The sequence below is a fragment of the Balaenoptera ricei genome, chromosome 15 (assembly GCF_028023285.1).
Source record: "Balaenoptera ricei isolate mBalRic1 chromosome 15, mBalRic1.hap2, whole genome shotgun sequence".
NCBI classification, from domain to species: domain Eukaryota; kingdom Metazoa; phylum Chordata; class Mammalia; order Artiodactyla; family Balaenopteridae; genus Balaenoptera; species Balaenoptera ricei.
In genome coordinates, this window is record NC_082653.1 from 18898903 (window position 1) to 18921778 (window position 22876).

The following is a 22876-nucleotide window of genomic DNA, read 5'->3' on the forward strand; positions in this document are numbered from 1 at the left end:
GAGGGGGCCGGCGGAGGAGAGCGACGCGGCCCCAAGTTTATGCTAATCCGCGCAGAGCCCGCCTCCCGCCTCCCCTCGGCGGCCCCAGGCGCGAGCAGCGCCGGCCACTCGGCGGGACGCAGCCGCCGCGAAGCGCCAGGCGGCCGGGCCAGCGAGCTCCGGGGGCCGCGACCGGCGGCGGGACCCGGGCGGGCGAGCGGCGGGGCGGCGGGCGCACACCCGGCGGGACACACTGGCCCGCGTGGGGCCAGGTGGAGACCCGGGGGCCGCGATGGGTCGCCGCCGCCTGCCGGTCTGGCTGTGCGCCGTCGCGGCGCTGCTCTCGGGGGCGCAGGCCAAGGGCACCCCGCTCCTCGCGCGGCCCGCGCCGCCCGGTGCCTCCCGCTACAGCCTCTACACGACGGGATGGCGCCCGCGGCTGCGCCCGGGGCCGCACAAGTAAGCGCGGGCCGCGCCGCGGGCGGGAAGCGAGAGGGATGGGCCCGGGCGGCGCTCCCACCTGCCCCGGTCGCGCGCGGGGGCCCCGGGCACCCCAGGGCGAGCCCCCGCCCGGGCGGGCGCCGCACGCTCCGGGTGGCTGCGGGGCTGGCGAAGAAAAAGAAGCCGACGGGGCCTGGCGCGGCGGCTGGGGTACTGGCAGTGCCCGCGGAAACCTTTCCAGCGAAGTAACATTTTCCAGCTGCGCTGTGTGCAGACTCCGGGCGCTGTGGACCAGGTGGAGGGAGAGGAGGGAGGGCGGGCGGTCCGCGACGCGTAGCATGCGGGGCCACCCCCATCCCGTGCCAGGGCCTCTCATCTCTCCCCTGCCCCGCCAGGTAGGAGATGGAGGCCGTGCGCCCGGCGGCTCGACCCCTCCCGTGCTCAGCCTGGACCCCTGCGACCCTTTGGGAGGCCCAACGTAGCTGGGCCGGAGAGCCGGTGGGGGCTCCTGGGTCCTGGGCCCGTGTTGTGGCTCCAGAGCCCAATAGCAGTCCACAGGTGGTCGGCTTATGCCAGGCAGCAGCCTCCCTAGCCCTTGTGTCCTCCCCTGCCTCAGCTTCTGATCTTTAGTAGCTTCAGGTGAGTTAGGGCCTCTGCCTGGGGTGCTAGCTGAATGTGAACTCTAGCTGAGTTTGAGAGGTATTATAGGAGGAGTGTACCCAGCCCATGGCTGACACTCAGTAGGCCTGGGCACATCAGAGCAGGCTTCCTGGAGGAGGTGGTACAAAAAGTGATCTGAGAGGGAGCAACCAGAAGCAAAGGCAGGGGTGGGAAAATTACAGGGTGGGATGTATTTTCCCAGGAGTCAGTCGGGAGGAAACATGAGAAGTGTGGTCTCAAAGGCAGTATGTTGGGCTCTCAGAAGTTTCAATGCCGAGATGAGGAGTTAAGAGCCAGTGAAGGAGTTGGAGGAGGGTGGGGAGTGTGGCAAGGCTCTTGAGGGGAATCCAGGGTGGGCCTCTTCCCCAGGCAGGGAGGCAGCTGCACTGGCCTCCTGGTTCAGTACAGCACTTACTTAGCCCAGTGACCAGCCCACTGGCGAGGCTGGGATTGGAGAGACCAGCAGTGGGGCAGGACCCCAGGCCAAGGGCTCTGGATCCCAGGAACAAGAAGAAGGAGCAGAGGAGAGATGGGAGTCTGGTCTCCTTCCTAGGCCCACAGCTTGGGGAGGGGAGGAGTAGAAGCCTCAGTGGGCCTGGCACAGGCCAGATATTCCAAGGATGCCATTTCCCCCTGCAGGGCCCTCTGTGCCTACATTGTACACAGGAATGTGACCTGTGTCCTACAGGAGGGAGCGGAGAACTACATAAAGGCTGAATACCGGCAGTGTGGATGGGGGCCCAAGTGCCCCGGGACAGTCACGTGAGTGCACCCCCATCCCACCGACTCAGGATCCCTGGGCATAAGCCCCAGGCCTGCCTTCAGCTGAGGGTAGCAGCCAGCTCCACAAGGGTTATAACTCCTTGGACTCCAAAGAGCCTACCCCTGCCCCAACACAGGCCATTTGGAGGGGGCCGGGGGGCGAGCCAGGGCAGGCTCGGTTGGAGCCCCCAAGGGGACCCAGGGGAGGGCTCCCAGGGGAGAAGCAGCGCAAGGCAAGGAAGAAGCAGCAGAGGCAAGGGGGGGTGGCTGGGGGCAGGGGAGAGCAGAGGGTCACACCAGCAATGGTTGATCCCTGGGTAGACTCAGGGAGGGTTGTGGTGACCGTGGAGAAGGCAGGCCAAGGGTGAGAGGAGGGAAGCCAGATTTCTGGGGCTTCAGCCAGACAGGTGGGCTGTGAGGACGTGTTGCATGCAGGTGTGATGCACATGTCTGTACTTGGAGACGTTCAAACATGTGCCTGAAAACAGACCTGTTTATTCCCATGTGTCAGTGGGTAAACAGGTACACGGCTGAACAGGGGAGGGAGTACATGTGGTGAGCGCTGCCCTGCACCCCTGGGCCCTCCCCGCTGTGCTCAAAATCAGAGGTGCCATTCCGCCAGCTTCTAGGACCAGAGCTGAATTCCCAGAGTAGGCCAGGAAGGAGGGGAAAGAACTAAGTGGCCCCCAGGTAGGGAGTGGCCCCCAGGCAGTGTGAAGGGCTGCCTGCCCCAGCTCCAGTGCTGTACCCCTCATCCACCCAGAGGGAGGGGCAGGGGTTTTGTCAAAAGTTTTCAAGGTACCCCCAAAGCCAGAGTGGAATTTCTGATGGCAGTATGAGCCAAAGGGTGTCCAAGTGGTCTTGGGAGTCTTGAGGCTAAATTCCCACTAGCCTGTCCCCAAGCAAACAAGATGGGGCAGGGCTTCTACCTGCCCCCTCCCCTAACGCATCTCTGAGCCTCCGCAAGGCCTACTTCCACCCCACCGCCTGTCACCTTAAGCACAGAAGAAGGAAAAATGCTGGTGGTGTAGTGAAGCTGGGAGACATCTAGACCTTCTGCCAATGTCTGGAGTGGCCCTGGACCCCAGCCAGGGGGCAAGGTCACTCGCCAGGAGGCAGGAGCCTCAGCCCACAGGTACAGAGCCCTGCCCTCTGCCCGCCCCTGGCCCAGGTACCGCACAGTGCTCAGACCCAAATACAAGGTGGGCTACAAGACAGTGACGGACCTCGCCTGGCGTTGCTGCCCCGGCCTCGCTGGAGAAGGCTGCCCCGAGCATCTCACGGACCATGCGGCCACCCCACCTCAGCCGGAGCCTGAGCCCCAGGTTCCCTCGGGGCAGGTGGGCCCAGGCCCCAGGCCCCTTCCTTCTAGCAGAGCAGCCTCGAGCCCCCACGGTGAGTCTGCCCATGGAGACCCTCGCCAAGGTGATCGGTTTCTGGGGACTGACACAAGCTGGCTGAGCCCAATCAGGGCTGGGGAGGGTGCATCTCATGCTGGACGTGAGGGTGAGCCCCCAGAGCCCCCTCCCACAGCTGGGGGAACCATACCCAGCAAGGTTGGCTCAGACCAGAAAACCTCTCAGGTGGCCCGGCAACAGGACAAGCTGAGAGAGCCAGGCCAGTGATGACCCTGGGGTTCTCTCCTCCTCTTTCCCAGGAAGGAAAGGCCCAGGGCTGTTTGGTGAACGGCTGGAACGCCTGGAGGGTGATGTCCAGCGCCTGGCACAAGCATATGGTACCCTCAGGGGCCTGGTGGCCAGCCACGAAGACCCCAACAGGGTGACTGGTGGCCCCAGTGCTCCTGCTGCCCCTGTGGGCTTCGGGGTCATCCCCGAGGGGTTTGTGAACCCCAGAGACAGAGCTGGAGGACCACTCACTCCTCCTCTGGATGAGATCCTGAGCAAGGTGACAGAGGTGAGCAGCACACTCCGGACCAAGGTGCAGCTGCTGGACGAGGTGCATGGACTGGCCCTCGGCCACGAGGCTCACCTGCAGCGGCTGCGGGAGGCCCCCCCGTCTCCGCTCACCTCCCTGGCGCTGCTGGACGAGTATGTGGACCGACGGCTGCACCGACTCTGGGGGAGCCTGCTGGATGGCTTCGAGCAGAAGCTGCAGGGTGTCCAGAGTGCGTGCGACCTACGGGTGCAGGAGGTGCGGCAGCAGTTGGAGGAGGGCCAGGCGGCCAGCCAGAGGCTGCACCAGAGCCTGGATGGCCGGGAGCTGGCCCTGCGCCGGGAGCTCTCACAGCTGGGTACCCGGCTGCAGGGCTTGGGCGTGGCTGGCAGGGGCAGCTGCTGTGGCCAGCTGGCCTTGATCAGTACCCGCGTGGACAGCCTCGAGAGGAAGCTGCAGGCAGTGACCGAGGCCCAGAGGGGCCACAGCCCCCCCGACGGGAATGACCTCACGCGGCTCTCTGCTGCCATGCTCGAGGGGGGCGTGGATGGGCTGCTGGAGGGCTTGGAGACCGTCAACGGCACAGAGGGTGGAGCCAGGGGCTGCTGTCTGGGGATGGAGGAGGGGGGCTGGGGTGTGCGTGGCTTCCACACCACGCTGGAAGAGCGCGTGCAGAGGCTGGAGGAACGCCTGCTGACGCTGGCTGGGGAGCCGAGCCACGATAGCGCTCCTCCAGGCAGATCGGCTCGGCCCCTCGTGCAGACGGAGCTGGCCGTGCTGGAACAACGGCTGCTTTCACTGGAGGCCTCGTGTACCCCTAGGACCACCTCAGCCATCCTGGACAATCTCGTGGCCGAAGTGAAGGCCTGGCAGAGCCGGAGCGAGGCCCTCCTACGCCAGGTGGCCAGCCATGCGGCCCTGCTCCAGCAGCTCAATGGCACCGTGGCTGAGGTCCAGGGGCAGCTGGCAGAAGCAACGGGCGGCTCCCTCCAAGGCGAGATCACCCTGCTCAAGGTCAATCTGAACTCTGTGAGCAAGTCACTCACGGGCCTCAGTGACTCTGTCAGCCAGTATTCTGATGCCCTCTTGGCCGCCAACACATCCCTGGATGAGCGGGAACGCAAGGTGGAGGCTGAGGTCCACGCCATCCAGGAGCAGGTCAGCAGCCAAGGCTCGTGGCTTCGGGCCGGCCACAGGCAGGTCCTGAGCCTGCGGGGGCAGCTGGAGCAACTCAAGGCCGGCGTGGCCAGTGTGGCTGGCGGGCTGAGCCGCTGCCAGGACACAGCCCAGGAACTGCAGCTCGCGGTGGGCCACTTCGACCAGAGGGTGGCGCAAGTGGAAGGTACCTGTGGGAGGCTGGGCCTGCTGGCTGCGGGCCTGGACAGCTTGGCGGCTGAGTCCCTTGGGCCCAGGGAGGGCCTGTGGGACCACGTGGACCAGCTGAACCGCACGCTGGCCCAGCACGCAAAGGACATTGCCCGCCTCCGGGATGACCTGCTGGACTGCCGGGCCCAGCTGGCCGAGCAGGTCCGGGCAGGGCAGGCCGACTAGGTGGGCTGGACAGGCCAACCCCCAGATCCCGCCAACCCTGGGCACCCTCCCCCAGAGCCCAGCCTTGCCTAGCAGTGCCTCCCAGCCTCCCCTGGCCAGCGCGGATGCCATCTCAGAGGGCCCTGAGGGAACAGTGTTGGTCCAGCTCCACCTGACTGTCCAGGCACCAGTATCCACGCTTGGTGCTGCACCAACTGGGCAATTCAGGATCGCGGTCAAGGCCAGTACGTCGTGCCTGCAGGCCGGGGTGGCCCCAAGAGACCGCACCATCCACGGTCTGTAAATTGCTGTTCTGCAGACACACCAGTTAGCATCTGTGCAGACCTTCAGGTCCCTTCTCAGACAGCAGTCTCTCTGCATCTCCCTTTGCCCATGGACAACAGCTCCAAGCCCTTAGAGGCTTCTGGTCCCCCTGTCCCCTTAGGCTTCTCAGCCACCTGGGCTTGGTTTCTTCGGGAAGGTAGTGCTCACTGGCACTGTCCTCCCACCTGGCAGCTTCAAGGATGCTGTTTCTGAACTAAGGACCAGAGGTTTCCACCACCCTACAGGTCCTTCAGGACAGAATGGAAACACAAGGACTCAGTGGAGAGTTCTCTTTATTCCTTTTGATTCCCTCCCAAGGTGAGGGCTTAGGCAGCCGTGGATTCCCGGAGGAAAGGATGGGGTCCAAGTGATCTGTTTGGACATGCCTCCCACTGTAATTTATCCTTTTCCTTCCCCTCCCCAAAGATGTTTTTGGGGTACTGTGGTCCCCACATGATCCTCTCCTTTCCACTTGGGGGAGAATCTCCCCCCACCCCATGTTAGGGCCTCTCTCCAAAGGGCGGCCCTCATGTACATCATGGCCTGAATGAGGCCAGACCCTGGGCAGGAGGCCACAGCTGGAGGGAAAGGGCTCCAGGCCTAGTTTCCAACATCCTTGGAAAACCCCAGCCCTGCCCGGATGTTCACAAAGTGGTGAGAAATTCAGGTATGAAAACATGAGGACACAAGCGTTCGTCTGGCCCGTGTACGCCCCAGAGGCCCATCCCTGCTGAGGCTCCCAGCCTCAGCTTCCCCACGGCAGCTCGGGCCCTTCCGTGCTGTTTTGCAGGTCCCTGCAGCCCCACCTTCTGGGTTCCTGACATTTGGTGTTCTGCCCTCCACTTTGGTGCTGTTGGGGGAGGGCAGGCCTGGATTAAAGCTTTTAGCCTGTCTAAAGGAACTTTCTTCCCCAAAGGCAGTAGGCGGGAAGGCTGCGGTGGGGTGTCAGCCCTGCTTCCCACAGCTCCTCGGGCAGGAGCTTACTCAGCAGCTGTGTGGGCAGTGGAATGACTGGCAAAGGCTGGGGGAGGCCAGGCACCTGTCCTGGCAGGGTTTGGGGCTGTGTCCTCAGTGGAGGTATGGGGAGGGGCAGGGATGGCAGCTGGGTGTGTACTAAGCCAAATGGGAGCCACACCCCCTCAGCCCTGGCACTGCCCTGGGATCCCCGCTTCCCAGATGTTGGAGGGGCCCTAGAGTATCTGGGGTTGGGATGTGCTGAGATATCAGGGCACCAGCGTGGGAGAGCAGTGATGTCTGGCTCCAGAGCTATGGGAAGGGGCCAGGGCTATGTAGGGTCTAGCTTCAGAGGGTACGGTCCAGGCTCCCCGAAGTGGGCCGGGGGAAAATTTCTTCCCTGATTGTTGGCTGCCACCAACCCTTTCCTGGGCTCACAGGTCTCAAGCCTCATAGGGGCTTCCCTCTTGTCTCTGTCCTATCAGGAGTTGAGGCAGGGTCCCAGGGTGACCGGGACAGATATCAAGGGTATGGAGAACCCTGCAAGGACCCAGTCACTTAATGGCTACAGGGCAGGGCCACGCTGAGGCCTGTAGCACGGCTCAGCTGGTAAAGGCAGGGGACAGGAGAGGCCACAACTAGCCCGCAGCCCCCTCCTCCCCTTCAGTGGGTTGGCCCTGCAGCATCCAACTTCCAACCCCCATGCCCTGGGACACACAGTTCTGGGGAGCAGCCAGGGCTCGTTCAGGCCAAGGCGTCGAGGTCCACAGGGGCCAGTGGCTCCCGCCAGTAGCAGAAGTTGCTGTATTCAGGGTTGGCCAAGTCTGTGCTGGGGCCACGGGCCACAGGTGGGAAGAGGAGTTCAACCACCTCGCCGAGCCGTTCGTACCTACGGGCAGGAGGTGCTGGAGTGAGCCTCAGCTCCTGTCGGGCTTCGGCCCCATCACAGCAGGTGGAGACCTTGCATCCTGCCTGGGAGCCCTGGACCGGGGAGGGGGTCCCTGGCAGGGGTGGGGTGGGGTGGCACTGGGTCCCAGGGAGAGGCTGGGGTGTGTAGGCACGTGGCAGGGTTTGGCCTCACGTGGACTTGTGATTCCTCATGAGCTCCTGGCTGAGCTCTCCCCGGGGGTTGACTGTGAAGATGCGGGATGTAGGCAGGCCGACCTGCCGGTAGGCAGTGACATCCTACAGGAGACAAGGAGGGGTCGGTGGGCTGGGAGGTGTGGAGAAGGTGGCTCAGGCTCCTCACCCCCGCCATGGAGGGGACACTCACATTGGGCCTGTTCCCAAAGGCGGCATAGAAGGGCTGTTCCTGGGGCAGAAAGAGCTGCTGTATGTCACTCAGGCAGGCAATCTTGAACACCTCCGGCTTCTTCTCAATCACCTCCCTGCGGCAGTCGGGGCCATGGGCAGGGAAGGGGTTAGCGACCAGAGGGCGGCAGGGTGAGGTGACAGTGCTACAGGGTCTGACCCAGTGGACACCTGAGCGAGGCCTGATGCTGGCCCAGCCTGGGCTGGGCTGGGCTGGCAGTGGGCCTGTGCAACCCCCCGCTGGGCTGTGGGCTCACATTCCGTGGGGAGGTTACCTATGCGGGGTGGTTACCTGTGCAGGGCGGAGAAGAGGCTGCTGGGAGACAGCAGGATGGGGCCCTTGGGGAGGCCACAGCCCCGCTCGTTCACCCACTGCAGGTACCCCTTGGTGAGGTCAGCCATGCCGATGGCCCGTGCCGAGCAGTACAGGAACTTGTACCCATTTCTGGGGGGCGGGACAAAGGGGTAGCACAGAGCCGTCAGAGACCAGCCATCCCCATCTCGCCTTCTGGGCTTCGGCCAGCTCAGCCCAACCCTGGCGCCTCTGCAAGGAGGGGACTTAGGAGAAGAGCTGAGCCAGGCCTGAGAGGTAGAAGAAGCGTGCACAGAGTCTTGAGGCCCAGGTGGACCAGGATAGGTGAGGACTCGGGCAAGTCTGTAGGCTTTGCCTACAGCAGGAAGGCCAGCAGCTAGACTCAGAGCCCGACCACAGCCCCAAGAGACAAGTCTTTCACAGGAGAACTGAGGACCAGTAGGTCTCAGCATGCCAGGGACCTGCCCTGGTCTCCTTCCCTGTGGGTCCCCAAGCCTGGCTTCCTGGGGCTGAGGCCAGGCCATTCTAAGACATCTTGTCACTCCCTCCCTGGGGTCCCACCCCAGCCCAGTGCAGGCACTCACAGGTGGATTTTGTGGTAGAGCCTAGTGATGCCCTGATGTGTCCAGTCTTTCCCCAGCTGGGGCAGAATGTGGCCCAAGGCATCCGACCTAGACCCACAGAGTAACAGTCACGCCAAGGCAGCCCCACATGGCCCTCCTGCTCTGTGGGTGTGGCCCTGCCCCCGTCCCAGGATGGCCCATTGGGAGGGGAGGGCCTCTCTCCCTGTCCCCCCCACCCCCCAGCACAGAGGGAGGCAAGTCCCCAGGCCCTCCCTCTCCCCCTCCACAGCCGACCGGGTCTCACTTGGTGATGGTGCCATCAATGTCTGAGATGATCACCCTGTCATCCCATTTCCACAGGTAGATGGTGGCCCTACAGCGGCAGGTGCCCTGGTACTGGGTGGTCACGCTGAAGACCACATTGTTGGCACCTTCTTGCAGGTTCAGGCGCCGCTGAGACCAGGCAAGGGGGGAACTGTGAGCTGCCTCAGCTGGACGCTGTCCGCCCACCGCCTCCCCCCCCAGAACTGTGGCCTTCCATCTCCACGGGCCTCTCTTTCTGCTGTTCCTCCCAACTCAAGAACCTTCCTGAGTTCATCAGAGACAGCCATGTGGGCAGAAGGTGGCTGCAAGGAGGAAGTGAGGGGTGCTGGTGGGGCCTGCAAAGCTCCAGGCATAGGAGCTTTGAGATGGGGCTCACGGACCAAGCCTGGCCCATGACCCTGTCCAGGTTTCTCAGGTCAGCCTTGGGGCCAGCACTGCTCTGGGCAGAGGGACACCCCACTCCACAGAGGGGGCCCTGTGGGGATCTCCACAGGCAGCCTCCTGCCTGGGGCTAGGGTACCTGGGACATCCCCCCCAAAGAGAGACCTAGCCCTGTCCTTGGTCCAAAGATAAGGATCAGGGCAGCTCTTAGCCACAGCCTGTGACCTGGCTGACCCCGAGTTGGGTGTGAGCCCCAGGGAACCACACAGAGGGCAGCCACTCTGTATCAGGTGTGCCAGACTCTCCTGGGCACCTCTCTGACCACAGAGTTCCACTCAGGAAGAAAACATTACAGGAGCCACAGTTACTCAAAGGTGTGACTTGGGGGCCTGGGGTTGCCAGAATCTGAGAGGCTGTCATCAGCTGTTTGGTTCCTGTAGCTCCCAAAGGCAGACCAGAGCCAGCCAACCCACCGCAGGTAGGCATTTTAAGATGACATAAGAGGGGGCTTTTCTAGCGAGAACATCCAACAGAGAATGGGCTGGCACGTGAAGAAGCGGCACAGAAAGCTGTCCCCGGATGACGCAAGCAGAGGCTGGCAGGGGGCTGCCACAGAGATGGATTCTGGGCTTTGCTGAACACAAGCCGTTCCTCAGCCGGGCCCTGAGGGCCTCGGGAACACAATCATCTCAGGCCCGCCACTCCCACACCTGCACACACTTACAATCTGATTGGAGGAGAGGCGGAGGGACTTCTTGTAGGCAGGAGTGTGGGCCGGAGGCGAGAGGGGCGGGGAGGGGGCATCGTCCTCACTGCTCGGGGCTTCGGTCTTCTCCCTGTGGGCAGCCCGGCTCTTGAGCCACTTCCCCCAGCCAAGGCCTTCACTCCTTGGTAGATGCCCACCCCTCACCCAGGCCTCAAGGAGTCTGCTGCTCGTCCCTGCCCCTCTAAGGACCCCTCCCTCTAGATGCCACCCATTTTGGGGGTGGCAGCAGACATCAGGATATAGGCCAGTAGTCTACACCCAGAACGGTGACTGCAGAGCTGGAGCAGAGACCCGGGGCGCCCAGCCCCCAGACTGCTCTCCATAGCCAGGATGCTGGAACCTGCTTTGGGGATGTGTACCAGAAAAATCTAGAATTGCATCATAGCCAATCCCACCTGCTGTGGGAGGCAGTCAGTCCGTGCTTGATCACCCCCCACCCAGCCTTGGACATTCTGGGTCACTTCAGACGTGAAAAAAGGAAGCAAGGTCAGCTGGCCCCTGGTGGAAAGAGGAAGCCCTACTCCACCTTCGTATGGTAGCCCTTTGTCTGGGCCGGGAGTCTGGGTACCCATTCCAGCCCTGCCACTTCCCGGCTGTGAGAACTTCGGTGTATCTAGGTTTTCCCATCTGTGACATGGGGACATGTCCCAGGAGAAAGAAGAGGTGTAGAAGTGATTGCAGAGTGACAAAGACCCATGGCAGGGGAGGGGTTCTGGCTCCACCCCCGCTCCCACAGTGATCTTTCCCAGGCTGAGCTCCAGCTGCAGAGCCCCAGGCAGGAGATCCAGCTCACCCCAGCTGCTGCTGCCGCGCTGTGGTTTTCTCCCTCTGGTCACTGCACTGTGGGGAGAATATCCATCTAGTGAACCCCGCCTCCTGCCTGTGTCGGCCCCGCCCTGTGGACATGACCACCCACCTTCTTGGCCGGAAAGTCCCTGCAGCGCCAGGAAAACCACCACCGCCCTCCCTTCCGGGGCATCTTTTCCTTCTCCAGCTTGTCCACGGTGCTCTGCGGGCAGATGAAGGCCATGGCATTTTTTCCTGTACCACACAAACCCACCTTACATTGCCCTTGGGGCCCCCATGGGCCCAGAGTCTGGGGCTGACCCTACAGCAAGGTGCTATCAACGTCTGGAGGCTAAAGAAGCATACTCACCCCCATCTTGGGATTCTGAGCACTGATTCAAGGAGATAAGCATGGGAGAACAAGGGCCACTTCTGCCTGCCTCCACTCCACCCCAGCCCTGACCCCTCCAGCTCTAGCCCAGCCTTGGCCTGGCCTCCAGATCTTGTGGATCAGTCTCCCTACTCCAGTAGCTAAAGGCAGCGCTTTGGGAGTTTCTCAAGATCTGGGTCTCCCTGCATGATGCCACCAACTGGTGGCAGGGACAGTCTCTAGTCAGTACCACCCTCAACCTCCAAGACCAACATGGGCAATTCCTAAGGTCAGTGATCTAGCCCGTGAACAGCCTCCCTCTCTGCTTGTTACCGTCATTGTCTGGTGGGGACAACATGACCCTGTGAAAAATTCTGATTAGATTTGTGCTAGATAAACCCAGGGAGGGCCCAGGCCCACCTAGGAGACATATCAGCTTCCTGCAAACACAGAATGGAGAACACGTCAGGAGGAAAACAGCCAGGGTGTCCACTGGCGCTGGGAACAGGCTGGGGGAGTTTCCCCTAGGTGGTGGGTCTGTCTGGGTAAGGTGAGGAAAGGCAGGCATGGGGGGACCCTCTCTCTTCCCACAAGCTCTGGGTCCTTGCTCAAACCCAGAGCCAGCCAGAGGACAGAGCTGGGCATCACCAAAGGGAGGCACCAGCTGTCAACATCAGGTGAGTAATGTTCTTTGGGCAAGCCAAGCCAATAATGATGGGCCAGACCAGGGTGGGGCACTGAATGGCTCCCAGAGGGGCAGAAGGGGCAGGTGCAGGCCAGCCCTGCACAGGATAGAGGTTCTGGGAGGGACTATAGAGGCTGCTCCTTCCCACCTCTGAGCATCTGCACATGCTGTTCCCCACCCCTTGCCTACTCATCCTTCAGACCTCTACCCGGTGGGCACTTGCTCAGCAAACCCCCTGTTGGAGGTTCTCAAAGCACCCCAGACCTCTCCTTCCCAGTACTCACAGTTGAATTTTATATTCATTTGGCTGAGTCTTTCATTAACTGTCTTCCTATGAGGGCATGACTGTCCCCAGTCTGGGCCTGGCACACAGTAGGTACTCAATAACTGTGTGCTGATAAAGCAAGCCCCTGCAGCCCAGCCTGGAGAGGGTCTCAGAAGAAAGTGAGGGGTAGGACCTCCATGTCCCAAGACTGTCTCGCAGGTCCAAAAACCTCCTGTTGAAGGCATGTCCCTGTTGCCTCTGGTTTGTCCTGAATTCCTTTGAAGTAAAGTCTAAATCCAATCCAAATGGATTCAGCCATGCCAGGAAACAAGGGAAGCAGGGGGGTGCTTCGTCCACACAGCCTGGGGCAAGGCTTCAGAGGACCTGTGTCTCTTCTCTCAGAGTGGGTCCTGCAGCCCCAGGCCCATCTCTGCCCACCCTCCAGTTCCTTGCCAAGGGCCCCCGACCCCAAGGCTATGGCCACGTCCCCCAGGAGGCCCAGGGGTGCTATAACCATTACCTTGGGCAAGTTTCTCTGGAAGGCTTGCAGGGAGAGGATCATGGAGGCGGCTACAGCCCAGTTATAATGCCTAGAGAGACAGAAAGGGTGTTAGGGCCGTGGAGGGCGGGGCGATCCAGCCGCCCAGCCCTGGTACCCACTTCTCATTGATCTTCACCACCAGGTTCGGGTCGTCCAGGAGGCCGGGGTTTTGGGCGAGGTCCTGGTAGGAGACGATGTGCTGGTTGAACTTCTCTGGGCACAGAGGCAGAGAGCGAGGGGTGAGGCCAGCACATCCCACGTGACCCGTTGCCCCCGCCCCTCCCAGCTGCCCCACCTCTGCTGCTCAGGCCTCCTGCAACTTGGGTCTTCGACTTAGCAGGGCTCCTTGCTACCTGGGGTTTTGGCACCTGATGGTCCCACCCCAGGCACTAGCCATCCTGGATTCACAGGATAAGTCACAGCTTAGCATGACTCAGCATTTGCTTCATGGGGTCTTGGAGATGCCCAGCGCTTGCTGGCCGAGGGTGGGCTCCACAAACCCCAGACTCATGCACACCTCTGCTACCCCCACCCCCGCCCCGGGGTCTTCCCTCTCTTCTCCCGTCCCCTGGGCTCAGTCCTTGGAGGGGTGGGGGCCACAGTTGAGCATACCCACAGAGATGTCTCCGCTGTCAGCCAGGCCCCCAGAGAGGGACAGCACTACTGTGTCCGCTGTGTCCGGAGCGGGCTCTGGCTCCCGCTCAGGGTTGCAGCCTCCCAGAGACTTTTGGCTTCCGGTTTCACTCCACTTCCTGGCCCCCCGCCCACAGTCGCTGGGGACAAAGGGGCCAATAGCGACATGAATACAAGGAGGCTGGGAGGAGGGGCTGGAGCCCTCCCAGGCCCCTGATAGCCGATTCCTAGCCCCACAGGCCCCAATTCCAGGACACCCTGGTGTCCAGAACCCAGGTACCTCTGGGGGAAGTAAAGGGCTGCATTCTCAGAATCCAGGGAGGGCAAGTCATCCAGGTAGATTTCACTGGGGCCCAGGTGCTGGCTTCTCTTCAGGGAGCCTGAGAGCAGAGGAGGGGACATCTGTAGACCTAACCCGTGAGGACTACTGTTGTGATCAGTGTGCGTCCCCCTGCCTTTGAACGCCTTAAGGTGGCACCGTCCAGTAGAACTTCCTGCAGTGCTAGAAAAGTCCTATGTCTGCACTGTCCAGTAGGGTAGCTGCTGGCCACACAAGGCTATTGGGCATACTTAAAATGTGGTGTGATGGAAAAATAGAATTTTAAGTGTTACTTAATTCTTCTTTTTCTTTTCGCCACGCCGTGTGGCATATGGGATCTTAGTTCCCCAGCAAGGGATCGCACCCGCACCCCTTGCAGTGGAGGTACGGAGTCTTAACCACTGGACCGCCAGGGAAGTCCTCCAAGTGTTATTTAATTTTAATTCATTTAAATATAATTTTAAATAGCCACATATAGCCAGTAACTACCCATCTGGATAGCACAGGTGCCAGCTTCCCCTCCCAACCCTCTCCCTGGCCTCGCTCAAGACACACCACCTGCCTCAGTTCCTAGACATGAAACCTCTCTCCCTCCTCATGGCCTTGCTGTTCCCTCTGCCTAGAATTCTCTTCCCCTGGTCCTCACTTGGCTGGATCTTTATGGCCCACGTCTCAGCTCAGGCATCACCTGCGCAGAGAGGCCATCCCTGGCCACATGATTTAAATAGCCCCCGTCCCAACCAATGATTCTGTCCTGCGTCCCACCCCCCCAACATCATGCTCTTCCTGTTATGTGTCTGTCATCTGTCTGCCCCTCTGGACTGTGAGTCCCATGAGGGCCGGAGCCAGAAACAGTGCTCGGAACACAGTAGGTGCTCAAACATGCTTGAAATTCCAGAGTCCACCCAGGGGATAACATGAGGCCAGGGAAGCAGTGGGAGGGGTCCAGCCATCACTCACCTTTCCTCCTGGAGATCCCCTCTGGCTGCCCTGTGCAAGCAGGGGCCTCCAAAGCAGCCCAGCTCCACGACTCAGAGGGAGGAGGGAGGCCCACATCCCCGGAACTCTGAGTCTTGGTTTCCTCTCTCTCAGGGGGTTGGAGAGGGGGACCCACCAGAGCAGGCACCTCCGTGTCAGGGTGAAGAAGGTCGGTGCCAGGCCCTGTTTGCAGGATTGGAATTCCCGAAGGGTCCACGCCAACCAGAGAGGCAGAGGGGGTGCTGGGCGCCCCCTGAGGTGGAGAGGCTGTCTTGGAGCTGCCATCAGGGACCACTGAGGACTCGGGCCACTCAGCTTTGCCCACCTTCAATCAAACAAACGGGGGAAGACAGGGGCGGTGCAGGGCCTGCCCCCCACACCCCACAAGGCCTCAGGGAGGTGGCCCAAGTCTCAAGTCACTCCAGTCCTGACCCGCAGGGGCCACGGAGCCCCTGAAAGGTAAGGATGGAGGGTTGACACAGGGGAACTCACCTTAGGCAGCCTCCCCCAGGCCCACTGCATGTGGGACTCAGCTCTCAAGGGGATGGGTTCGGGGGTCCGCAGCTCCAGCTCCGAGTCACTCTTGGGGGATGTTAGCCCACCCGTTGAGAGGCTGCAGGAAGCAAGAACTCAGAGGCCCCCAAGCCAGCCTGCCACCCCCTGCCGCCCTCCTTGGCCTGGGAAAATTTTTTCTGCAACACGTATTTATGCCAGTGTTGGATCCAGAATGCATAAGGAACTCCTATAAATCAACAAGAAGGCAATCCAGTAGAAAAAACAAAACAAAACGAAACAATGGGCAAGGTTGTGACTTCTTAATGGGTGTAGGGTTTCCACTAAGGGTGATGAAAAAGTTGTGGAATTGGATAAGGGGTGATGGTCGTACAACATTGTGAATATACTAAATGCCACTGAATTGTGCCCTTTCAAATGGTAAATTTTATGTTATGTGTATTCTACCACAATAAAAAAAAATGGGCAAAAGACTTGAATGTCAACACTTTACTGAAAAGACATACAAATGGCTGGTAAACACAATAAATATGTTCTATGTCATTATTCATCAGAAAAATGTAAATGGAGGCCCCTCTGAGACCTTGGCTTTGAGTCTCTGCCTGTAGCCCACCTGGACTCTCACCTGGCCTGGGGGGGCCACTCTCCATCGGAGTAGGGGTAGGTGTCTTTCGGCTGCGGTGAGGACTCTCCTTCTGGCTGGACACTGCTGCGGGACCACAGGGAAATAAATGGTCACTGATAGGACAGGCAACCTGGGCAGGGCATGGAAGCCTGGACATCAGGGGCTTGATGAAGCAAAGCAACTAAAGGCCAGAGAGGTCAAGGACCTTGCCCAGGGTCACACAGCATCAGCAGAGGACACTGTGCTTGAACCCCAAGTGGCATTCCTACACCCTCAACCCCCTACATACCCTGGGGGCTCCGGCCTCGGCTCTTCCAGCAGGGATAGCTCACTCCCAGTGCCTGCCTCCAGCTCCTCCGAACTAGAATCGGCTGCCACCGTGTCCTCCTTCCGCCTGGGTTTCCTCCTGCGACGCTTCTTCTTCCACCCCGTGGAGGCTGTGCCCACGATGCTGGCCTCAGGCTCGCTGGCTGTGCCCAGCTGGGAGTCCGAAGGGAACCCAGACAGGCCCCCCCAAGGGATGGGTGATGTGCACAGGTGGGGAGGCATGTCTTCCTGTGGAGCAGACCAGGGGCAGGGCTGAGGGGTCTGCAGCTTGGGGACAGGCGGCAGGAAAACAGGCCTGGAGGCTGGACAGAGCCAGCGGTAGCATGGCCTTGTAACTGTTGCTGGCCTCAAAATTCCCTAACAGAGATAAAGCGGCCCCAATCCCAGGGGTGCCTGCACCTCTGGCAGCCCACGGCAACCACACAGTCCAGACAGAAACCTGGGCATCAGCCTCTCATCTCCCCTGCCCACATCTACCACAGCAGACACCTACTTCCCCTTTTAAGACTCAGCCAGGTGTCACCTCCTCCAGGAAGCTTGCCCTGACTTTTTTCAGCCTCAGTTCCAACCCCCTTCGCTGCAATAACCAAATAGTTCTTTCATCTGTTGTTTACATGTCTGTCTCCCAGGCTAGTCTGGGAACCTTCTTTTTTGGCAGGGGTCACCCCTCATCCAGGTCTACTGCGGTGTCTGGCATACAGTACAGTAGGGGCTCAATTAAAGTTTGTCAAAACTTTAAACACCCCTACTGGCTTCTGCTGGGCCCTGCCTCCCTTCTGCAAACACCCCTCTGCTCCTTCCCTGCTCCCACACGTCCATGTTCCAGCCGCCCCGAGCCGGCACCAGATCCACAACAAGCCATCTTACGCTTTCCAGTCCCGGCCATTGCTCGGCACCCTCCTCCTCTCCAAGTTGCCCAGGGAGGGCCTCCTTTTCCCCCTTCAGGGGCCCAGCTCAAGTGTCCTCTTCTGAGAAAACTTCCCCAAAAGAAGCGCCAGCCCTTCCTGCCCCCATCGCCCCCATCCCTCCCCAGGGTCCACCAGCACATCCTGATGCCCCTGCCTCAGACCCTCGCCTATGGGGTCCTCCCCACGGTGGGGACAGTGACAAATCCCCAGGCCCCGCCTGGAGGGAGCACTAGTGAAGAGACAGGGCCAGGCAGGCCCAGAGGCACTTACCACATCGCTCTCCAGCTCCTGGATGAAGAAGGCCTCCCCGCTGTCCCCTAGCTTCATGTGCAAGTCCACTGGCTCCCCATTGATCTCGATGTCTACCTGTAATGGGGCGTGGTGGGATGGGGGTCCCCACCGTCGGATCTTACTCCCATGCTTCAGTCCACTGGACTCCCAGCTGGTCCTGGAGACACAGGCTCCCTGCTGCCCCAGCACTGCACTTTCTGGAACTCTCTCCCCCCAGACCTCGGGGAGACTCTGAGGGTCTCTGCTCACCATCTCAGTATTCTTGTTTATGCTTGGTTTCTGTGTTCCTCTCTCTCCCACAGCCCATAAGAACAAGAACACGATCCAGTCTTGTCACTGTGTGTCCCCAACCCGCAGGAGAGTGCCCGAACATTTGTGGGTAACATGAACAACAGTAAGAATGACCCTTTCCTGGGCACTTTGTCCAGTGTGTTACATAGACCATCTTCACAGCAACCCCTGGCAGTACCTCCCATCATTATCCCCACTTTATAGATGAGGAAACTGAGGCTCAGAGGGGTTAAGTAATTCTCTGGGAATTACTATGAACCCAGAAGGTCTGAATCCACAACACAAGCTCTTAACCACTTAGCTATACTGTCTCCCGCAAGGTTACACTCTCCCATTAGGATTCTGGAAGATTCACAGTCACCCCAGTGTGAAGGGGGTTTGGGCCCACCAAACCTCTATTCACACACCAGAACTCAGTGCTAACAAAAATCTGTCACGTTCACCTGAGCCCCATGAAGACAGTGCCGGTTTCCTAAGAGTGAGGAGGTAATTTTTGAGTATCACCCCCATGCCTCGCCCTGGGACAGTGTTATCATCTCTTATTTAATCACCAGGTAATGAGAGTGTATCAATTTGTTCAAGTGAAGTGACTTACCAGGAACACACAGGTAAGGTCTCAGGAAGCTGGAGCCAGGTCTGATGGCCCCAGTACAGAAGGCTGCCCCGCTGTGCTGCTTCCAGGGGAAAATAGGGGCCCTCCTGGACCAAAACCCCCAAACCAACCCAAAACCTTCCAAGAAAATACAAAGGAAGGGAAGCCTGTCCAGAGGACACATCCCTGCCCCAGGGAGGTCTGGTTCGTGTCCTGGGACTGCAGTGACTACCCCGGCTTCCTGAGCGCGCCCTGCAGAGGTCCCTCTACCGCCATCACTCACCACCTTCTCCCGTGAGCGCAGGACGCCCAGCTTGCCGAAGCGCACGTGGAAGGGCGAGCACCGGAAGGAGCCGTCCGCCTGCCTCACCACCAGCACATCGATGCCCCCGGTCAGCGTGGCCGGGTTCAGGCCCTGGTACAGCCCCTTCACCGTCCCAAACACAGTCTCCGCCAGCTGCCCCACGTAGTTCATGGCTGTGCTGGTAAAGGGAGGCGGCGCTGGGACCAAGGCCTGGCCACCGCCCTCCGTACGGGGCTCTGCAGCCTGACCCCTGGGACCCCAGGCTTACAGCGTGTGGTCCTCGGGGCGCCTCTGCAGAGGGGCAGCAGTGATGGGGTGGGAGGTGCGCCTGGAGACGTGGGCTCTAATCCCCACCGGCCGTGGGGCTCTTGGACGGCTGCCTCCCTTCTCCAAGGGCTGCTGCCCACATCTGTCAAATCAGGGCACCAGGTAAGGCCATGGGGCGCTGTGAGCCTCTAAATGCCATGAGTAATGATAATGACCGCGGCTCATTTCATCTTTACAACAACCTGCCAGGCTGGCCGAGCATGTTTCATTATCCCTGTTTACAGACAAGCCAGAGGTGGAGTGACTTGCCCACGGCCTCACCACTAGCCAAGAGAGGAGCCAGGGTTCGCATACAGGCCTGTGTGATTGCAGAGCCCTCGGTGTGAACCACTGGGATGGCCCAACTGTGGGGACAGGCACCCCTCCCTGGGGTGCAGTGAGGGGCAGCCTCATGATAGATCAGGCCCAGGGCCCTTCTGGGTAACAGGTGACAGTCCTGAAGGCTGATCTCTTTCCAGAAGTGGGGAGGAGGGAGCCTCAGTTTTTCCATCTGAGAAATGGGTTCAGCTGTCTTGCTGCCTCCTGGTCCTAGGAGTTGGAAGGGACCTTGCTGGGCTATTGTGGCTAATTTGTGGGGGACCAGGGGTGGGGGTACCCCAGGTACCTAAGGCTCTGCCCAGCTCTCAGATGCTTGCAGTAGGGCACCCCCTATAGCTGGGCCCAAACTACAAAATTTAAGGCCCAAACTCCAAAATTCTTCCCAGTCTCCCTGGGACATGTGGGAAGCCCGTCCATGGCTACAACCTGACCCCAGTGTCTCTAGGACATAGTTCTCAGCCCCCGACCCCTACTCCTCAGACCCACATTCAGGCCTTGGGCTGGCCCCTGGCCCATCAAAGCTGTTCCTTCTTCCCCCAGCCAGACTGGTCCCTCCAGCTCTCCCACACCAGGCAGAGCTGGGTGAGCCAGAGGCAGGAGCTGTAGCAGCCACAGAGAAGAGCCAGGGCCATAATGAGAGCCACCTCTACCCTGGCATGGTGCCCGCCCCGCCAGCTTCAGCTCATCGCCCCTTCCCTGCTGGCCTCGCCAGTGGCCTATGCCCTTCTGGCTGCCAGGACCCAAAACCATCCCAGCTCCACAGGGCACTTCCCTCTGACCTTGCATCAGAACCCCTGGAGGTCTGCCTGCCACGCAAGATCACCCTTCAAAAAAGTCAAGTGACTTATCCAAACCTTATGAAGCTAACAGGCCATAGATGGGGGGAGGGAGTGATGACTCATATCCTGGTTTCCTGATTCCATACCATGGCTCCTTCCCCTCCATGGTCCCCAAACCACACCACCGTTGTCGGCAGAGAGGGCCGCCCAGCCCCCAGCCCACCTCTGCACAGCCCTGTAATGCCTCGACACTCAGAATGTGGTCCAGGGCCCAGCATCACCTGGGAGCTGGTTAGAAACGGAGAGCTTCACAAACATAAGGTCCTGTGAGATTTGCTAAAGTGAACATTTGGGATAAAAAATGAAACTCTTTGGACCCCGAAAATGTCACTCAAATTGAATACATCTTTTATCTGCAAGGCACCTGCTATGTGATAGGTGAAAACTCCCACTTTGGTTTCTCTGTCCCTAACACCAAAGTCTGAATATGGGTCTGGGGAGACAGACCGACTGACAAGGAGAGACATGTGGTAGGCAGGGCTCTAGACCACTGTGCCCAGGAAAAGCAGAGAAGACTCCAGAAGCTTCCAGGAAGATAAAGAAGCATGCATGGGAGGGGCACACCGGGAGTGGGGGCAAAGTTCTGCCCAGCTGGCAGCCCAAGTCTGAGTTATCTGCTCTGCTGAGAGCTAAAGTGCAGGTGGTGGGTGGGTGGATGGGGAGGGGGCAGAGGAGACAGGCTCAGATCCATCTACTACTGAGCTTCTCAGCTTCGCCACCCCTGCTGCTTGGGGCTGGATAATTCTTTGTTGCAGGGTTGGCGGGAGTGTTGTAAGACATTTAGCAGCATTCCTAGTCTACCCACTAGATGCCAGGTAGCACCCTACCTCCAGCTGTGACAACCAAATTGTCTCTAAACTTTGTCAAATGTCCCCTGCTGGACAAAATTGCCCCCAGTTGAGAGCCACTGAAATAGCAGAAAGAGCTGAATGGCAAAGGGAGTACCTGGGGGCACCTGGGTCCTACTCTGATCCACCCATGGAGTACTCTCGGGCAAGTAACTTGCTGACCTCAGTTTCCCCTTCTATGAAACGAGGCCTGGATTTCTTAGACCTTCTCAGCTCTAACGTCATGGGAGCCTAGAATTCATTCCTCTCCTTGCTCCTCCCGCCCCATGAGTGGATGCCCCCATCTCTGCCTGCTTAGCATTGTGGAGAGGGAGGGGGACTCCTGTGAGCCAAGCCCTGGGCTCCTCTCCGCTACCTGCACCCATCCCTGAAGGCATCTCCTGCCCCCAGGACCAGCTCTGCCTCCTTGGTCTGCTCCAGATGGAGGAGAGCTCCTCTTGGCTCCCCTATACCACCCTTCACCCCCAAACTAACATGTCTAAAATCAAACACTTCATCTTCCCCTGGGGAACCTGGTCAGCTGAATTCCTCTCAGGACTCATGGGTACCCCTCCCTCCCAAGCCCTCTGAGTCCTATTCCCCAATTTCCTGCTCATCTGGCCCCGCCTTTCTCCTCCAGGTGCCTAGGTCAAGGCTTTATGACCAATGCCCAGATCCTGGGTGACAGCAGGCACTGTGGTTAAGGCACGAGACTGTCTGGATTCTAATCCCCTCCCTGACACTTACTAGTTGTGACCCTGTGCAAGTCACTTCACCTCTCTGAGCCTCATTTTCGGCCTCTGGAATGGAGATAACATAAGGGATGCATGAGGAATTCATGACATAATTCGTGTAAAGCAGTAGCATGCAGTAAATGCCCACCCACGCCACCTAGCAGCAGCAGCATAGTTTTTGGAACCGTGACAGCCCCACTCATCCGGGCTGGTCCTGAGGGCACGACAGGTCAGACTTCAATGCACTGCCCCTGCCCTGAGTTGAGAGTTTAGACTTCTTAACTTGGCATTCAAGGTCCTGCATGATGGTGGCCCCGCTGTTTGCTCCAGGAGGGCCTCAAGAGGTGCCCAGGCCTCAGAGCCTACTCTGGGAACATCCACATGCCTCCCAGGCCTGCACACAATCCCACCACAGGAAAGCCAGAACAAGCTGCCCTGGTTGTCAACCCTCAGCCTTTCTGGGCTCCCAGATTCGGGGAGGGGTGGGGATGTGGCTCTCCGTGTAGGACCACAGGGAAGGGAGACAGCTCCACCCAGGATCCCCAGTAGCCTTCACGGCTACTTCATCTGACCTGCTCAGTCTTAGGGCAGGCGGGCAAGGGTCAGACCCTGTTTTGCAACTGAGGACACTCAGTACCAGAGAGGGTGGGTGTCTTCCCCAAGGTGACTCAGTTAGTCTGGAGGGAAGTTGGGGTGAAACTTTTCCCCTGAGAGGTTTTTACATCTTATTCTCTCCCGATCCCACATTCTGGATGTCCGGGGGGCCCCCGCAGCCCCTGGATCGGGGAGAGGGATGAAGTGAAGCCGGCCCCTCAGGCCCGGGAACGGGAAGGAATGAGGGTCAGATGGCAGGACAGATGGGCGGGGCAGGGTGGGGCGGGGGAGGGGTACCTCATCTCTGGCTCTAGTTGGACCCTACCTGAGGAGCTGCCCACCGGACTCCGGGCCCCGGAGCTGCCGCTTCTACCTGAGTGCACAGGATCAGCAGGTGTTTTCGGCCCCGCACTCACTAGGCACTTCCGGCTCCTCTAGGACTGGGTGAGATCCCGGTTCCGCCCCTTCCACGAGCCAAGGGCGGCCTCTGCAAGTCCCAATCCGTCTAGACTCCACCCCCCAAAGAGATCCCGCCCCCGCCCAGTCTCCACGCCCAAGGGCGTCCTTTCACCTTATAGAGTGCGGGGCGAGGCCAGGCTCCAGGCTCC

General features: G+C 59.9%; 2 protein-coding genes across 6 annotated transcripts; one reads left to right on the forward strand and one right to left on the reverse strand.

Annotated features, from left to right (window-relative positions):
* The first annotated feature begins 206 nt into the window (after window positions 1-206).
* Window positions 207-6486, forward strand: EMILIN3 (elastin microfibril interfacer 3). The gene is made up of 4 exons (XM_059895766.1): window positions 207-438; window positions 1720-1842; window positions 3014-3237; window positions 3500-6486. Exons 1-4 carry the CDS (start codon window positions 272-274, stop codon window positions 5284-5286), a joined length of 2301 nt encoding a protein of 766 aa, XP_059751749.1. The 5' UTR covers window positions 207-271; the 3' UTR covers window positions 5287-6486.
* Window positions 5866-22702, reverse strand: LPIN3 (lipin 3). 5 transcript variants are annotated; one of them, XM_059895762.1, is made up of 21 exons: window positions 22594-22702; window positions 18898-19038; window positions 18609-18807; window positions 17422-17517; window positions 16206-16471; window positions 15917-16000; window positions 15271-15391; window positions 14761-15103; window positions 13762-13861; window positions 13461-13621; window positions 12968-13061; window positions 12828-12897; window positions 11118-11210; window positions 10995-11041; window positions 10160-10271; window positions 9035-9183; window positions 8752-8838; window positions 8147-8299; window positions 7817-7931; window positions 7625-7728; window positions 5866-7432 (listed from the first exon to the last, which is right to left on the reverse strand). In XM_059895762.1, the coding sequence occupies exons 3-21, from the start codon at window positions 18798-18800 to the stop codon at window positions 7288-7290; spliced, it is 2532 nt and encodes an 843-aa protein (XP_059751745.1). In that variant the 5' UTR covers window positions 18801-18807; window positions 18898-19038; window positions 22594-22702; the 3' UTR covers window positions 5866-7287. The 5 variants fall into 5 exon arrangements, with proteins under 5 accessions (XP_059751745.1, XP_059751744.1, XP_059751747.1 ...); XM_059895761.1 differs by lacking the exon at window positions 18898-19038; XM_059895764.1 differs by lacking the exon at window positions 18898-19038 and having other exon boundaries at window positions 22642-22701.
* Window positions 22703-22876: the final 174 nt, after the last annotated feature.

Bases quoted from the DNA above. Each gene is read 5' to 3' on its own strand.
- LPIN3 (XM_059895761.1), bottom strand. From the start codon at position 18,800: ATGAACTACGTGGGGCAGCTGGCGGAGACTGTGTTTGGGACGGTGAAG. The intron at 11,042-11,117 runs GTGGGTGGTCAT...TTCTCCCCACAG, and splicing joins GGGACTTTCCGGCCAAGAAG to TGCAGTGACCAGAGGGAGAA. The intron at 7,433-7,624 runs GTGAGGCCAAAC...TCCTGCCCGTAG, and splicing joins ATGAGGAATCACAAGTCCAC to GTACGAACGGCTCGGCGAGG.
- EMILIN3 (XM_059895766.1), top strand. From the start codon at position 272: ATGGGTCGCCGCCGCCTGCCGGTCTGGCTGTGCGCCGTCGCGGCGCTG. The intron at 439-1,719 runs GTAAGCGCGGGC...TTCCCCCTGCAG, and splicing joins CTGCGCCCGGGGCCGCACAA to GGCCCTCTGTGCCTACATTG. The intron at 3,238-3,499 runs GTGAGTCTGCCC...CCTCTTTCCCAG, and splicing joins AGCAGCCTCGAGCCCCCACG to GAAGGAAAGGCCCAGGGCTG.